This window comes from Acomys minous (genome assembly GCF_964271855.1).
Source record: "Acomys minous genome assembly, chromosome: 9".
NCBI lineage: Eukaryota > Metazoa > Chordata > Mammalia > Rodentia > Muridae > Acomys > Acomys minous.
This window is the reverse complement of record NC_140490.1, coordinates 109,329,228-109,346,980: the sequence shown is the minus strand read 5'-3', so window position 1 is coordinate 109,346,980 and position 17,753 is coordinate 109,329,228. Positions and strand designations below refer to the sequence as shown.

At 41.8% G+C, this 17,753-nt stretch overlaps 1 protein-coding gene and 1 long non-coding RNA gene across 8 annotated transcripts in view; one reads left to right on the top strand and one right to left on the bottom strand.

Annotated features, from left to right (window-relative positions):
- The window catches only part of LOC311605786, a 192,665-nt gene that overhangs the window by 117,420 nt on the left and 57,492 nt on the right, over window positions 1–17,753 (bottom strand). The window lies entirely within an intron of this gene.
- Window positions 1–17,753, top strand: part of SYT1 (synaptotagmin 1) — a 527,282-nt gene that overhangs the window by 506,184 nt on the left and 3,345 nt on the right. For all 6 annotated transcript variants that reach the window (XM_084796605.1, XM_084796607.1, XM_084796608.1 and 3 more), the window contains one exon: window positions 14,372–14,505. In XM_084796605.1, the coding sequence (XP_084652731.1) occupies window positions 14,372–14,505 (134 nt within the window). The remainder of the gene's footprint in view (window positions 1–14,371; window positions 14,506–17,753) is intronic.

Genomic DNA, 17,753 nt, shown 5'->3' with positions numbered 1-17,753 from the left:
TAAACGCTGAGGCTTCTTTTATTCTTTTCATATACCACATCCCTTTTTTAAAGGAAGAGCTGCTTTTGTTCTCTTGTATTTGGAGAGTTGGCTCTCTCTAGACGGTCTCCATTCTAATGGCTTCTCCTTGCTTCCGGTTCCACTGGCCCTAGCCTGTTCCCCTAAGCTATGTCCTAAGATGGAATGTAAGCTATGGTCCACTCTGCTGCAGTCTGAGGTAGGTAGACCAGGGACGCTCTGCTGCAACACTAGGTGCTTTTATGAGCTAGAAACGCTAAGTCCTCCCCACTCCTTTGGGAATTGGTTAATGTGTTGTTTTGTGTCTTGGACTGGGAAATGATGCCTAGGGTACCAGGAAAACTGGGCAAATGCTCTATCACTTCTCTACATATTCAACTTCTGGATATTTTGAAGTAAGTTTTAAGCTTTCCTCTCACTCAAAACAAGCCGCCCTTGTAGGGCAACACTCCGGGTTTTTTGTTTTCTGGAGCTGTATTTTCTTTAGTGTTTCAGACAGTCAACAACTTTTATTGGAGTAAGCTGTGTAAACAAATAAGACAAATGAGTTCATATTCAATGTGGGAACGCTACTGACATACGGTGTCTAAAAGAAAAAGTTCACTCCTGCCTAAGAGCTGATCCATGGTCCTTCAGACAGATGCAAGAAAGATGAGGAGTCATTCTGTTGGCAGCTTCCAGACTCGAGAGCAACTGTGAGAGAGGAAGCTTTCATCAACCCATCAGGAAGTCTACAAGGGACAGGAAGGACAGCAGGGCTAGGAAATGCCCTAGATCACTTGGGGACCTTCTCTTTTTCTGGACCAGCATTTAGTAGGGAGAGCAGCTGAGGGAAGGTCACATGTCCTGTTCTGATGTGAGTTATTAGGGTGCCCTCCTTCTCTTACTGGAGGCCTGAGGAGGCAAGAGGCTGTTTCTTACTGTTGACATTGTTTTCTTCAATTCAGAGAGGACAGCCTGGGGAGAGCTCTTCTTTTGTTTTATAATCTTCAACTGGTTCTTGTAATTTGAATAAAACCATGCCTTATGATCTGCACATATAAGATAGTTATGAGATAGCTCTATCCTCAGAAGTATTTTTTTTAATGACACAAGACACACAATCCTAAAGTTAAAGTATGCTGGTTAGACTATCTTTCAGCTTCATTTCTTGCTCTGTAGCCCTTGAACCATAGAGCACTTTCAAGGAGTTGGGTGACCATGTCCCTAAACATGGCAAGGTGGATTCCTTCATCTCTGAAAATCACATTTGTTAGAAAAGTTGTTGAGTTTCATGATTAATGATGTTCATAATTATTCTTACACAAAGCCACAAGAACACTCTTTCTTAAGTGTGTCAACCACCTATCCAGGCAGCACAGGGAGAAACAGGTAGAAGGAGTAAATTACCTATTCCCGGAGTTCTACCAGCATGTGGGGCTCTAGGTTTACATTAGAAGTTCCAAGTACTGAGATCGCATGAGCTTAACCTAAGCAGTAAAGGAGATATTCCCCTTTGTTTGTTTGCTTGCTTGCTTGTTTTCGAGACAGGATTTCTCTGTAGCCTTGGCTGTCCTGGACTTGCATTGAAGACCAGGCTCTTTTCAAAGAACTCACAGAGATCTGCCAACCTCTACTCCCAAGTGATGGGATTAAAGCCACCTTGGTAAACCATTCTTAACTCAGATAACAAAGAGACTATTTGTCAAGGGCTATACTTGCAAGAAAATTCAGGGGGCACTGGTTTGTTGCTTGTGTCACTATCTCATCTCTAACATAATTTCCCTACTCCAGACAGAATCCTCATCCAGTTCCCTTGAAAGCTGTTACTGTGGAGTGACTACCAATACTGTGGTGACCTCTTTAGAAGACTGTTTTTGTCACCAGAAAATAAATAACCCCGAGATGGCCTCACAAAGGAATCGTGCTCACTCTCTGAGACTGTCCTAGCTATAGACAGTTAGGGGGTGTAGCTTTGTTCATAGTGAGGATGGTGGAGGTTTCTGTGCAATTGTAGTTTAAGCTTGCGAAGGTAAAGTAGATAGAGGAAGCATCAGACATCAGCAATGTGATAGATGTCTATGGTCATCTCACAAGCTGACACACATGGTCATTAACTTAGAGCGTTGGCAGCTCTTCCATTTACAGCTTCTTTTTCTCGATCAGCCTCTGTTTGGGGAGGACATTTTTGGAGAAGCTGGAGCATGGTTGACAGATAATTGGTAAGATGATTTTCACAAACTGGCTGTGAATAATTCAAAAGCAAAGGAGTCCTCAGCAATCAAAAGTATGTCACAGAGTCTACACTCTGTCCTCCACTTGGTCCCCTGTTTGTTTTGTTTTGTTTTGTTTTTTAAGCAAAACATGTTGATATGACTGTACACAAACCTGGCCTTTTAAGTTTCTAAGTGTTTTCCATTTATCATTGTCCTGATCTTTATAGAGATTGATGTTTCAACTAAAGTTGCCCTTTTGTTCTTTGGAGAATTTTTTCGGGTAATACTTTACTGTGCACTTGTAAAAATGCCAATCCAAAAAGATAAACCTTAATTGTGTTTCAAGAAACAGCAAGTAGCAATATAAGCCGTGTGTTACCAAAATAGGTTATTGATTCCATGAAATGTTGACTTTTCTGCTTCTATCAGCATCACTAGGAACAGTTTTACCTAAAATGCCTTAATAATACGGATTGCATATGGCCTTTGACTCATTTATATTATTTCTTAAAAGAGGCATTAAAAATACCAAGTACTTTTCCATGTAATCAGAGCCCATAAATGGTAGTTTCTCTTAGCACATTGTGTCTGCCCTCTTATTCATTTATTCAATAAAGGTTTTTAACTAACACTCTGCAGTGGCCTTCAGATTAAGTAACAAGTTGTGAGTTATTTGAAGTGTGTTTATATCCAGCACGGCAGGATAAGAATTAGGCCCTTTGAAAGCAGATTTGGAATCCTGATCACCCAGAATCATTCTGGACAAGGTTCAAAGTCAGCCCTCTGCCTCTGCTGAACAATTCTACTCAAATAATTTGCTCAGCGCTCTCCTGCATAGTGTTCCCAGGCAGACAGAGAGCTTGCTTTAGGGTTCTTCCTCTGTGTCTAGGCCTCACTCGTAGCCATGATACTGCTGAGCACTCAGCCCTAGCGATCCCTTTCCACCAAAGCTAAACTGGGAAGCCTGGGTACAGAGTGTTCTGACCTCAGCTATTAAAAAAAAAAAGCCAGACATTCCTCAGCCCTTCATTAAATAATTTGCTTTACAAAAAAGGAGCATCTTCTGTGCGATAAGATAGCTTTTTATTCCTTCTCCGAAAGAACTCATGGTCCCTAACTGCTAGTAAGCCAGTGTAATGCTGTCTGTCTTGAGGTGCTGCCTAATAGTTTTAAGATGATGCAATAACATGTAGCCCTGCTCACCCAAGCAAACTTCTCAAATGGCAGAGTCATGTCATAGAACAGTAATGCTTCTGCGCGTTACAAGAATTCTCTAGAAAGTCAAGTTAAAGATATTAACCCCCTACAACTATCCAGCTGATAATTTTTGTGAAGTTCTAGCCAGTCTACAGCAGGAGCTGCTACAGTGTTTCTGATGAGCATCTCAGAGAAGGAGCTACTGGATGAAACACCTACACCCATTAGCCACTTTTTCTGTGTGCAGTGTGGAAGCTATTCCTCGAGGTTTCCAGAAACCTCAGAAGTCCCAGTGATACTGATAACCTTCACCCAAGGACATTTATAAACCACATGAATACATGAGCAGATATTGGAGTTTGTGGGGATTATAAAGGGCGACACTGATTGGCCATGAGCAGGCACAACAGTTCCATGAAGAAAGGACGTTAGAACTGATCATGATAGCCTGCTACCCTTCAGTAGGCTACCAAGAAGAGACTTGATGCCCTATGAGCATATAAAGAGGGAGGAAGTCCCCCTCAGGAACAGTCATAGGGGAGGGGAGTAAGGGGAAAATGGTAGGGAGGGAGGAATGGGAGGATACAAGGGATGGGATAACCATTGAGATATAATATGAATAAATTTTAAAAAAGAACTGATCATGATAGAGATGTCATGGGTGGATGCAGAGGAGGAGACAGAGGACCCTAGGAAGATGATCCTCAGCAGGTCATGGTGGTGAGGAAGCAGAGGAAATGGAGCTTGGGCCGGCTGGCAGAGGTTCCCATGTGTGTATGTAAAGCTTGCTGTAGTGCATCCTGGAGCTCCCTCTAAGGAGAGAAGTGGAATAGGGCAAAGCCCCCAGCAACATCATCCAAACTCAGTAGCTTTGAAAAGTCTAATATAACACTGGGTTCCTTGGTCATTAAAAGGCTTATATGTTAAGATATGGAAATAGAAACACATAAAACCACAGACTGTGGCTTTAATTTGGAACTTCTTTTTTTTTTTTAAACAGGGTTTCTCTGTGTAGCAGCTCTGGCTATCCTGGAACTCGCTCTGTAGACCAGGCTGGCCTCAAACTCACAGAGATCCATGTGCCCCTGCCTCTCAAGTACTGGGATTAAAGGCATGCGCTACCACCTCCCGGCTTAGTTTGGAACTTTCAACAACTTGCCTTAGTAGTTTCAATGCTGAGTTTTATAAATTGTAGACACCATATCGAATTGCATTTCTCTGAAAATGCCTTAAAGTACATGGACTTCCCATTTGCAAAAATCACTTTAAGGTAATCATGGATTTCCATTACGAGTTAGAAAGGTAGAAAGGGCTGAGGGAGAAAACACGTTCAAAGGAAGACCCAGTGCAAATGTCACTGTGGTCATGTTTGCTGATGTTGCACATCTATACGTGCAAAGAAAGGGTATGAAGCTGGTGGGTTTTGGAATTAGCAAAAGGTTAGCTCTCATGACCCATCCTCCTTGTTTAGACTCACTAACTATACCCTTTCAAATTCAAATTATTTCCACTGAGTGAAAGGAATCTGCCAGCTTGGAATTCCTCTCACAACTTTTGCTGGATAAATCATTCGCAAGCAGATGTGGTCTTAAGTCGTCTCTTCTACCACAGAGCTACACTGACCTGAACTTGGCCTTCTGGGGGGATCTATGTCTTTTCTTACAAGTTCCCTGCAAGTGCTTTAAAGGCAGACTTAGCCCTACAGTTCTCTGTACGTCCTCATATTCTCGCAGTCCCTGGGCATTTGTTTTTCACTGATGGACGCTGCTTAGCAAAGGCATTCTTGTTGTCTACCGCGTGGTGGTGCCCACCTCAAGCCTGGGACCATAGGGCTGAGCGAGTCATTGGCTGAACAGTAGTAACTGGAACATAGCAGATAGTGAGTGCGTGGGGTCACTAAGAGTCAATGGACTCTGGACCACAAACAGGTGGAAATGCTGGGAAACTGGATCAATCATTTAAGCTATCTTAGCCCCAAAGTCATCAAGGTAACAGAGGTCAGCCTGACAGAATGCCTGTGAGTCAAGAAGATGGAAAATGCGGACTAAAGCTGGCTTTCTGGGGATCTGTGTCCTCCAGCCCAGCATTACAGACACGTAGTGCGTGGCTTTAGAATCTCAGCCAGAACTAAGCCAGTTGTTGGGTCATAGAACCTTTTCTTTTCTTTTTTTTTTTTCTCTGCCTTTCCCCCCGCCCCCCTTTGAGACAAGGTTTCTCTATGTAGCTCTGGGTGTCCTGGAACTCACTTTGTAGTCCAGGCTGGCCTGGAACTCAGAGATCTGCCTGCCTCTGCCTCCTGGGTGCTGGGATTAAAGGCGTGTACCACCACACCTGGCTTAATTTTTTTCTAAATAAGAACTTTAATGGCCCACCGCTTCTCATTTCTCTAGAAGGGACTAGGCTTCTTATATAATGTAAATTCCCAAAATGTAAGTGTGCAAAAAAAAAAATCATTACTGCAGTTTTTACTGATATCTGAAATACTGGGCGGTGATTGACTTAATTCACAATCCGTTTCCTAGGAAGGAATAAAATTATCACAGAATGATATTACTCCATGTCATTTCCCTTTATTTGGTGTCCAGTACTATATTGAAACCATGGGGTTTTTTTTTCTTTCTCATATTATGAGGAAAGCAGAGCATGAAGGTAGAAGCTATCTTCTCAATGAGAAGAGTCCAATCCAATTTCAGAGTCATGAAGCTTTATGAAAGAGAACGGTATTTGGTCATTGATGAACCAAATGAAATCTCTCACTCTCTTTCTCTGGAAGGACAGCATTCAAATAAAATAACTTAATAACGGGCCAGCCAGGGTGGCAATTCTTTCTTACGCGGGAGATGCATTATGCATTCTGCAAAGTCTCAGACCAGAGCTGGGATATATGAGTTACCAGCAATACTGTGAATGCTTTTTAACGTCCCTTTTTCTAATGAAGAAACGAAGATCTGCATTGTTCATCCCCTTTGGGCCCATGGGCTCAGAAAGATCCCTTGGGACACAAAGAGGGAAGGTAGAGAACACAACTCCCTGAAACATAAACGTCTCCTTTCTGAAGCTGAAGAGCAAGCCCTAAGACCCGCTCCACTAATGACGCTTGACAGCCGTTACCTCACCTCCTGCATGATTTGCCCAGACCTGCAGTGGGTTCTAGAACTTTCTGGATCTTTCCCTGAACTATCCCAAAGGCATTTCAACCCTACACTTCCCAGTGTGTGGCACCAGGAGATGGCAGGCATTCAGAGAACGAGTGGCTACTTTGAAGCAAACGCATGCAAGGAATGGAAATTTAGTGAGGATTGCCGCTGGTTGCTCTGTTGTAAGAATTAGATGACACTTGGATAAAAACTTCATCAACAGCAGCATCGATCCCACTTAGGCATAAAGGCATGTGAGGATAGCTCCATCCTCAACTGTCTCCATTTGTACTTGTTTGCATTGCCTGCAAGCTGTCTTTGTGCAGATATCAGCTAGCATCCACTTGTCAAGTGGCATATGCTTAAAAATCCTAGCAACGTCGCCAAGTAGCCAAGTCACCCATGTATTTTATCAAGTAGAAATGGTTAGGCTTTTTCAAATGCAGTATTCCACTAAGGGCCTTTCCCTCTGCCTTGCCCCCAAGCCAAAGTCTCCCCAAGGGGAAGTTTCCAGGCAAATGTGTTGTCCGGTATTTTGTTTTCCTTACTGAATCATTTGACCATTTCTGTTTTGGATTTCAGTTAGTCAGCTCATACAGACAGTTTATCCTTGGTCATTCCACTAAATTCTTTGTAGCCATCCAGAAAAGCATCAGACATAATTACTACTTTATCTACTCATGAGAGATTTTTCCTAAGTACAAGAGAAATAAGCTTGAGTATTAGTTGAAGAACTCATCTATGAACACTGAACAGGGGGGCTGGAGAGATGGCTCAGAGGTTAAAAGCACCGTCTGTTCTTCCAAAGGTCCTGAGTTCCAATTCCCAGCAACCACATGGTGGTTCATAACCATCTATAATGAGTTCTGGTATGCAGGCACACATTTGGGCAGAATACTGTATAAATAATAAATAAATAAGTCTTTTTAAAAAAAACTTAATAGGATATGTGTAATAATATAAATGTATATATAAAAAATAAAAATATTTAATTAAAAAATCACCAAAAAACTGACCAGAAGAGAGAAAGAAAACCAGATCATTCAAACATAAAAGAGTACTTCCTTCTCCCTCTCTTTCCTCAGAGTGGAGCTCTACACACATAGCGCTTATTTAACAGAATACTCCCCACATGTGAAATCTTTCTCTGCCAGCTCCCCTCTCTCTGCACTCTTCTCTGTCTTCTAATTTGTGTCTGTGCATTCCCTCACTGTTACTCAGGAAGCTTGCAATCACACAGAAACAATTTGACGGACCTCAAATGCTACTTGGAATTTGGTGGTTTCCACCACCACCATTTTAAAAGAAAGTGCCTTCCATTTCATTTAGAACAGCATTTTGCCTTTCCGCTTTTTGTCCCTCCAAAGCTGACACCATAATGAGCTAAGTCAGCCTTTGCTATTTTCTGATCTGGCTCATTAAAAGGGCTTGGTTTTTCCCTGTGCTAGTCATTCGGGTAATGTTGTTTTCTTCTAGTGAGCATCACACTTAACTAATGTAAATTCATTTTTAAATTGTATGTTCACATGGACAATTGGCCCAGAATATATTTTTAATGTTGCAACTTTGCTATAGCATTGCAGGGAGCATTTTAATCTACACATTTAAACTACATAGGAATATGAAGTCTTATAGTCTTTCCTAAATGCTTATAAATTATTTATAAAGATCCCCTCGAGTAAATATGCTGAAACTGCTAGTGATCAGAATGAAAATTGTTAGTTCTTTGAACATGATTACTATTTAATTATTTTACACTGTTAAACAATTGACTTACTGGTATAATGAGGCTTACTCAAAAAAGTGCAGAAGAATGCTGGGCATGATGGCACACCCTGGTAATCTCAGCATTTAGGGAAACAGAGGCCAGAGGATCTCTGTGAGTTCAAGGCCAGCCTGGGTGACAAAGTAAGTCCAGGACAGCCAAGGCTACACAGAGAAACCCTGTCTCAAAACAAAAACAAAAACAAAACAAAACAAAACAAAAAAAATCAGAAGGAAGAAAAAAAAAAACCCCTGCACTTGACAAAGAAATGCTGAATTCTAAATTTACCATGCTGAACTCCACAGCCTCTCCTACTTCTCGCCCACTTTAGACAAGTACTTGATGGTTTATTCCTGGGAACTTGCTTGAATATGAGACATGTCTCTTGACAAATAATCATATCTACATTCCCAAATTTAGGCAGAGGCCATTGCTGAAAACTCTATTAACGCCTGCTGGTTCCCTCCCATCTTCCAGCCCCCTTTGAGTACAGCCCTTCTGGATCGCAGTGAGATGAGAGTCATCCTTTCTTCTCCTAACGTTGAACTTCGAATGGAGAAGGGCCTATATCTACCTCCAGAAGTCAACTTGGACCTTCCTCCTTATTCATTTGAAGAGGGACCTAGAACTGAGATCTAAACTCGCTTGGCTTCATCCCACTTAGCATTTTTAGGACAGGAATCTCACCTATTCTATCTAATCAGAGTAAACTCGGGCTTTCTTGGTAACGTTGTGTGTAGATTCTTTTTCCTTGGATAGTATTTTGTGGTCATATGGGATGCAGCAGTGCTGTTATTTGTATCTGGAACAAGAAAACCTAGAAGGGCCAGCAAGATGACCATGTGCAGTTCTGACACTGTAGAAAAGACAGCAGAGATATGGGCAAAGCTGGAACCTGCTGACGTCACTGAATTCATATTATCTATGAACCCCATGTGGCAAGGATAACCCACAAGATTTCTTTTTCCAATTCCTTATCTTCCTTGCATCCATAGATAGGAGTGGGGCCATGATAGGTAGGTGGTTTGAGAGAAGGATGCAGGCTCTTCCTACCTTGCTATCCTGCTGCTCCGTTACACTGTTATCTTTGCCTTGGTGAAGCAGGGACAAGGTAACTCCCTCACCCTCTCATCATACCTGTGTCTTAAAGAAAAGAGAGGTCGAGGGCAAGAGGTTCTATGGGGAGGTTATTAATCTCATGTCTATTGATATTTTGAACTTCATCTTTCCTGTTGTGGGCTTTCCTGTATGTATAGGATGTTTAGCACAATCCCTGCCCTTATCCTAAGTTTCCATAACATCTTTCCTTTTCTTTGTGGTGACATGAGAAATGTAATCAGACACTGCCAGAAGTTTCCTGCACCAAGAACTACAGTTTGAGAGATAACTCTATGGAAGTTTCTTACATCACCCCTAAGAATCAGGAGGTAGTCAATTAGCCATAGTGGCTCATAGAAGATTTAGAGAAAATGTGGGTAACTGGATAAATTGCTCTCACTTTAAACTTCCGGGTTCTATTACCCAAAATTAAGTAAGAAAGAGATTTCAGGGGGCATTCACTATGCTGCCACAAAACCCCACTTCTAGACTTTTCTATCATATGAAGCCTATAAGGGACCTTCTTATTTGAACTATTTAGAAATGCTTGTCCAATCGCTAGAGCCCTAACTAATGTGATTATCACATTCTTCATCCAGTCACGTAAGTTGAATGCAGTGTACATTATCCAAAGAATAAAGGATAAAATGTACCAGCTCAGATGGCGTTGAACAAAGCAGCTGCAATGAGGCTGATTCTTAGCAAGGAAGGCTTTGAAAACAGAAGGGCCATGGTCACCAGGGCCCACGGTCACTGTGGTAGTTAAGAAAGAAGACAGTATCATTATGCAAAATTGTCAGAATTAAAACGGCAGGCATCAGGCTTTATTCAGCTTTGAACTGCACTTTCTAGCTCTCCTTGTAAATACAAAAAGCCTTTAGTGGCTCCTTCATATGTCATTGCTCACAGCCTGCTGCTCGGCAATTATATTTCTATGAAGTTAGCACAACTTGACATTAGCACTGCCTCGGAGCAGAAAGGGGTGGCAACGTCCTAGGGTTTCAAGGTAAAGTACAGAATAGAGATGGAGCCTGGCCGATCTTGCCAGTAGTTGGCCTTCCCAACGTTCACTGCTTAAGATACAGTTCTTCATTCAGAACCTTGTTTTCCCTAAAGGAGACTGTTTTTAAGTTATGCAAGTAGCACAGAAATCCTCCAATACAAAAAAAGAAAAGAAACAAAACAGACAGAAAAGGCTGCATGCAGGCAAAGAGGATCTTTGCAGACTGGGAAGATGCTAATTGCTCGTTCTATAGAGATTCTTCAGGGAAGAAGGCACTTTTGAGTTGAAGTTAAGATGGGATAGAACAGGAAGTCCAAAGCCGTGGCATTTACAGCTCCATGTGACGAACACTGAGCCACCCCGCATGAGAGACAAAGCAAAGGCTATTATGGACCAGACATACCCTGGTGGGGTGTGGTTAAAAACTGTTAATGGGTGGTGTGGTTACACATGGCTTTAGCAACTGCATGAAGGATTGCTTGACGTCAACAACTGCAGATGGAATTTCTGGTCTTGAGCAGTCACAGTGGATTAGGAGGGACTAACCAAAGAGAAATATGAAGGAGCAAGTGAAAAGAGTGGGCCCTTCTGGAAACACTGACGTTATTTGGAAGTCTTTGCTTTAATCCCATTTGCCAAGTCCCCTTTGCCATACAACATATTCACGGGTTCTCAAGATGAGAGTGTTATGTCTTTGGAGGAGTTATTATTCTGCCTACTGTAATTATAAGCAGTAGCAACACATACTTTACTTTGGTATACTAAAAGGGCTTGTTAACATGTAGGGTTGAGAGCGGTCTCACTAGAATGTCCTGAAAAACCTCCATGTCAAAAGAGCTACTATGACAGAAAGGAGATTAAGTCCAGCCAACATGATTTCCAACAAGAGAAAACAAAGCCAAATGAGAGCCCTAACTATGACCCAGACCACCAGCCATGGTGTGTGTGTGTGTGTGTGTGTGTGTGTGTGTGTGTGTCACAGGCACACCTATACCATGAAGCTCATGTGGAGATGAAAGGACAACTGTGTGGAGTCACTTCTGTCCTCTCTTTCTATGGGTTTTAGGAATAGGATTCAGGATTAGGTTTTTCTGATATGGGTCCCCAGTCTATCTTTCTTATTTAGGTTGCATCCAAAGATCATTAGAAATTAGAGATCAGACAAAGTGACCTTTCTTTATACCAAAGTTTTAAGAGAAATGGACTAGTATGTATAGACATAAATTAAACAAATGAAAGTCATGACATATCCAGTCTTGTGCCTGTTCGGGTGGCAGCAGACATCTTAGATGGTGTTGACAAAAGCCTGTCAGTACTCCGATGAGGACGATGTACATGCGTACTTGCTGCTGGGAACTGGAGGAATCCACAAGCCTCAAGGACACAGAGTGCCTGAGGGGTAGCCCAGTTGCATCGCTTGCATAATTCCCCACACTATTTACATGCTTCCAAAACCCCAAGGGATGTTCCAATACCATGCCGAGTGTCTAGCTGCAGAACTCAGGAAAAGCCACATTATTAAGTCCCATTACAGCCTATTGTATCATTTCCATAAAATTGTATCTTATGACACAACTGCCTAGACTTTTAAGCCACCAAGTCACTGGGAGAGAGCAAGGATTTGCTTTGCAGACTAGCCCCTAAAACAGAAAAAAAAAAATGTAATCATACAGGGGCCTACTTTGTGGGAGAGGTGATTTTTTGCCTTAAAAAGCTATGTGTCCTCAAAGCCCATAGGTGTGAGTCACCATATGGCTGTACTCCTATTTAGAGGCCTCAGCACAGGAGTCAGAGAACCAGGCGAGGCTTAATCTCACAGAAGCCACTAATGAGATAAACGGGGGATTAAGGCCATCTGCAAAGGGATCAGAATCCAAGAGTGGACTTCAGTGCAGTGAGGAAGCCAGAGAAGACATGGGAGTTGAGGAGGTCAAGGAGAGGGTGGAAGTGGAGATGCCCGGAGAAAACGAAGAAGTCATCTACGACTTCAGATTGCAGGACTTTAAAAAAAAAAAAAAATCTTGACTGAGTACAGCACTGAATAATGATTTTTTTTTTAAATCCTCAATCTACATACATCTAAATACAGTGGCTTTGGGGCAATACGAAGAAGTCAGGACCAAGAGAAAGAACCTGCATTGTGAGGTCCTAACTACCATCTACTTGTTCATTCAACAACAACAAAAAAGCAGCTGGGGGTTAGAACGCAGCTGGGTAACAGAATAAATCCGTAGCATGCTCAGTGCACCGCCCAATTTTCATTATGTGTCAGACTATTGCAGTGATCTAGCATAGTGAATATAACAGATAGCGTCTCTGTCAGGAGTTATATTCTACTGATGTACAAAGAGGGTAGATAAAAACAACCCTCTTATCTGCAGCTTTTCTAAAACTATGTGGGCTTTAGACTGCCTGTAATATTTCTCCCAACTCAAGTTCTGAAAGAAGAGAGAAAATCTGAAAGGCTTAGCAGTAGTTATTTTGGATGATACTAATTTTTTTCCTTTTATCACTGCCTTCTGGTACTTTTCTATAATGAACTTGCATTATATATGAAATGGATTTTGCTTAAGAAAAACAGCAGAGACATTTTTCCTCTTGGCCATGGTTTCTTGCGAGGTGAAGGCATGTCATGTATCCATTAGTAATGAAAGCTGTAAGTGGGTGCTCCTCGTCCCTCTAGTGACGGGCTTATTACTTTACCATTGCCTAATGAGGCTTGAGGAAAACTGCTCAGAGAATCATCCCACCCTTGTGACTACCCGCCTCTCCCTTATTCCTTTGCACAAACTTGAAGGGAGTTACTGGGAACCTATGAAGGCTTAGTATGATATCTCTCTCTCTCTCTCTCTCTCTCACACACACACACACACACACACACACACACACACACACGCACACACACGCACACATACGCACACACACACACACCAGAGAGTGCCACTTGAGTAAGCGCTGCCTTCTCTTCCTCAGCCCCTCCATAGAGAGGTCTTCTAAACAGTTCAAGCGTTCCTGTTCCTACTTTTCCTGCTTTATCACATGCTCTACCATCGCTGCTGTTTACCATCAGATCTTGGTTCTGCTCCTTCTTTGCACTGTGCTCATCAACTCCTAATTTCACATGAATCTCCTTTCTCTCAAACCATGGTAGCTATTACTGCGCAAGCCTGAGATTCCATCATGAAAGCAGAGATCTGCTGTGTTCACTGCTGTCCCTCTCAGTAACAAGAGGGCCCAACACTCAACCAGTGTTGGCTGTATACGTGAATTAATAAATGAATAGAGTGGCCCCTTTGTCCTGTCTCTGTCTAGCTTTATTCCCATGCATTAGCAAGGTATGACCAAGCCTTCTGCCAGCTCACAGCAGCCAATTGCTAAGTTCCCAGAGACTTTAGAGGACAGATGTTAGTCTGTCTGTGGCTTAAAACGGGCCATGGTGAGCATACTTGCACCACAGAAATCTGCAAATGCTACATGTCAAGACATTTTCTCCCCGAAGAGCTGGTTTCTCAGAATACCACTGTTCTTCCCTTCCAAATGTAACTAGGAAATTCAGCTAGCATGACAATAAGCCTGCCACAGAGCTTACTTACAACCTCTCAATAAAAGGTGTTTGATGTTTCACAAGATATTAAATAGAAGCTATGTAATCACTTATTTGTTGGGGTTCAGTCCTTTTCCAAGCTAATTTTATGGCCGAAAACATGCATCTATGGATGGCAAGAAGGTTCAGACAGTAAAAGTCCCTGCTGCCAAAGCTGATGACCTGAATTTGATCCCTAGGACCCACACGGTAGTCGAGGACAGCCTCCCACAAGCTGTCCTTGCATCTCCAAGCATGATGTGCAGCCCCTGCGGCATGCACCTCAGCACCGCATGCAAAGCAAGCAAGCTGTAATGAAATATTCTAGCTAAACTAAAACACACGCCCTCATGATCCCTGCATCTGTTTTTTCAGATCCTTATGTGAAAATTCACCTGATGCAGAATGGCAAGAGGCTGAAGAAGAAAAAGACAACCATTAAGAAGAACACGCTTAACCCCTACTACAACGAGTCCTTCAGCTTTGAAGTTCCCTTCGAGCAAATCCAGGTAACGTCAGGCATGAATTTATCCTTCCAACCAATTTCATGCCTTCAGATCACAGAAATGGCAAGCGCAGGCCCTGCGAGCCGTCAGTGCCCGTGCCTTCATTAGAACTGGCCTATGCACATTTGATGCCTGAGCTCCACCACCCAGGACATAATAAGACGCACAGCACGAGAGGTGCTGACTCATCAGCTGGAACAGCTAGCCATCTTCCGCTGAGCGGAAACACAGTAGAAAATAGGAAAGCAACAGAACCGCTTTGCTATGTCAGTAAGCTTGCCTATAGACTCCAAAAGCCAGGAGAGAATGAGCTCGCCTGTTTATGTCGAGGCTACAATAAGCAGGCTGCTTCTATAGAGCAAAAATAACCAGTATCCCACCTTCTAGCATTGGCCCGTGGTGTTTATATAAGCTAGCTCATACACACTTTCTCGTGCTTGGAAATTGTTTGGACTTATTTATTTTCAGTATCTGTTAAATAAGTAAATGGTTCTATTTTCCTGTCCCCAGTCACTATTTGTTCAGTAGCTAAACCTGTGAGCACTCAGACCTTCTGGCAAATCCTTGAGACATCAGTTTTTTACCATAATTTGTTTTTGTTTTTGTTTTTGTTTTTTTTTTGCAATATCTGCTCAGTAAACTTTTTGAATTATAAGATATTATTCCTGTGGAAACTAAAAACCCCTAACATTTTGTTCTTAAAAAAAAATCTTCTTGTAAACTTTGGGCTATAATCCCATACTTATAAAAATACATTTCACCCCTGAATTTCAGAAAGTACAAATATGCTGAAAGGGAGGCTTATTAAAAACAAAACAAAATATGTGGTTTGATTTGGGGTAGCATTTTAGAGATGAGAGGACCTCAGTCTGACGGAGCAGATTGGGTTTGGGAAGAGCATGCACCCACTGGCTGCATCCTGCCTTCTCTGGCTGCTCCAACAAATCTTCTTTCTCTTCTTTTCTTTATTTCTTTCTCCCAGAATGCTGTTTTCCCAATCTTTGTATTTGCCTAAAGCAATGCCTAATGCTGTAACCCCTTAATCAAACATTAATTAATTACCCCTTAATTAAACATACAGTCTCTCAAGTTGTGGTAACCCCCAACCATAAAATTATTTTTTTTTCTTTTTTGGTTTTTCTAGACACAGTTTCTCTGTGTAGCCTTGGCTGTCCTAGACTCACTTTGTAGACCAGGCTGGCCTCATCACAGAAATCCACCTGCCTCAGCCTCTCGAATGCTGAGATTAAAGGCATGCACCACCACGTCCAGCTCATAAAAGTATTTTTTGTTGCTACTTCATATCTAATTTTTATGAATCATAATGTTAATATCTGATATGTGACCCTAGTAAAAGAGTCATTCAACTCCCAAAGAGGTGTTGACTGCATGTTGAGAACCGCTGCCCTAAAGCTTATGTAGCGTTTTACCTGCTAAAGAAGGGGCTTAGTTTTCTCTCAGGATGAGACTGTGAGATTATGTGCCTGTCTTTATTCTTTCTCAATCCCCGTGAAACATTTGTGAAGGAAGCAAATTATACCAGTTTCTAAAAGCATTCGAAAAATGTCTTCATCATCTCCATCAAAAAACAAATGCAGAAATAAACTACAGAGGCACCTGCTAAATAAACCCATTGGGCACCCTAATCAGTTTGCCTCTCGGCAATATAATCAAGTTTGTCCTAACTCTGAAAATGTCCATTATGTCTGCACATAGTGCCCCAATGCTGGTCCCTGCATAACAATTGCGTCACGTCACAGAGCATTTGCTTGGGACAAGATCTGAGAATCAGAGCCACAATCCCATCTTGCCCTTGCTCCCAAACACTACCTAGTAAATAGGCAATTCATTTATTTTATTTATCTGTGATACTGGTAGATGATCCTACTACCTCTGCGCCGTATGCCTAGCCTAACAAGACGGCACATAGAAGTCAATGCTACAGTAGGCCTGTGAGATGGCTAAGTGGATAAGGAAACTTGCTGCCAATCCTCATGACCTGGGACTGATGCCCAGGACACACGTGATAGGAAAGAAGCAACTTTTGCAAGTTGTCCTCTGATCTCCACATATGCAGTGTGGCACACATGCCTGCACACATACACACACACACACACACACACACACACACACACACACACACACTAAATAAATGTAATAAGAAAATACTTTGTAAAACTGAAGTAGCTGTTGCTCTTCCAAAGATATACCTCAATGAGATCTCTCAACACACAACAGAGTAGTTCAGTTCAGAATCAAAGTCCACAAAGCTATGTCACTGGACTTCACCTAGGCCTGCCTTTCATCATTGTATTTCTCTTCCCTTTAATGCTGGCCACAAATTGATATAGCTACTTTATCTTAATCTTTTATCTTTATATCCAGTGTCTAAATCAGAGCCATCACATATCCTGACGAATCTAAGTCATTACATAGGAAGTAGAACTGAGAAATTCTTCAGGGGTGTTTCTTTTATACTATAATATTATGAATTTGCTTTCATTGATTCAGTCAGTCCAACAGAGGGCGCTATTAAATAAATCTACAATCTGATGGAATCCCAGGAAAATCATGCATGTCCTAAGGTGATACCCATTTAAAATCAGATACACAGTAGTTACTAATTAATGCTCATTCAAAGAATCATACTCAAGAAAATGCATATTTTATGTAGTTACTGCCTTTTAAAAAAAGGATATTTACTATATTGCCACACTTTATGGTCACAATTATATGATTAGGTAAAATCCTTTTAGTTTTCCATACAATGCTGGCTGACACCTCTTAAAATGAAATCATAATTCATGAACAACAACAGCAGCAAAAGAGAAAGGGCTAAGTCCTGATGCCAGAACACTTGCAGGTGAGCTATATAAAGCAGTGTCCCAGCCTTCCAGCGGTAGTTTGGCTTCCATGGTGGTTAACAGCCTAGAGCCTAGAAACCAACTCAATCGTTCCTTGTGTGATATCAGACAAGTTAGAAAACGTTCATGAGCTTCCAGTATCTTTATCTGTACAATGGAAATATTAATAGGATCTACTGAGATAAATAACTGAATTATTTCTTCTGTAAACATAAAATAGATAATAAAAAATTAATATGTATATATTAAGGTGGCCACCAGGCACGATGACACACACCTGTACTCGCAACACTTGGAAGGTAGAAACAGGAGGATTAGGAGGTCAAGGTCAGCCCTCAACAACATAGTGAGCTTGAAGTACATGAGACACTGCTCCCTTCCCCCCAA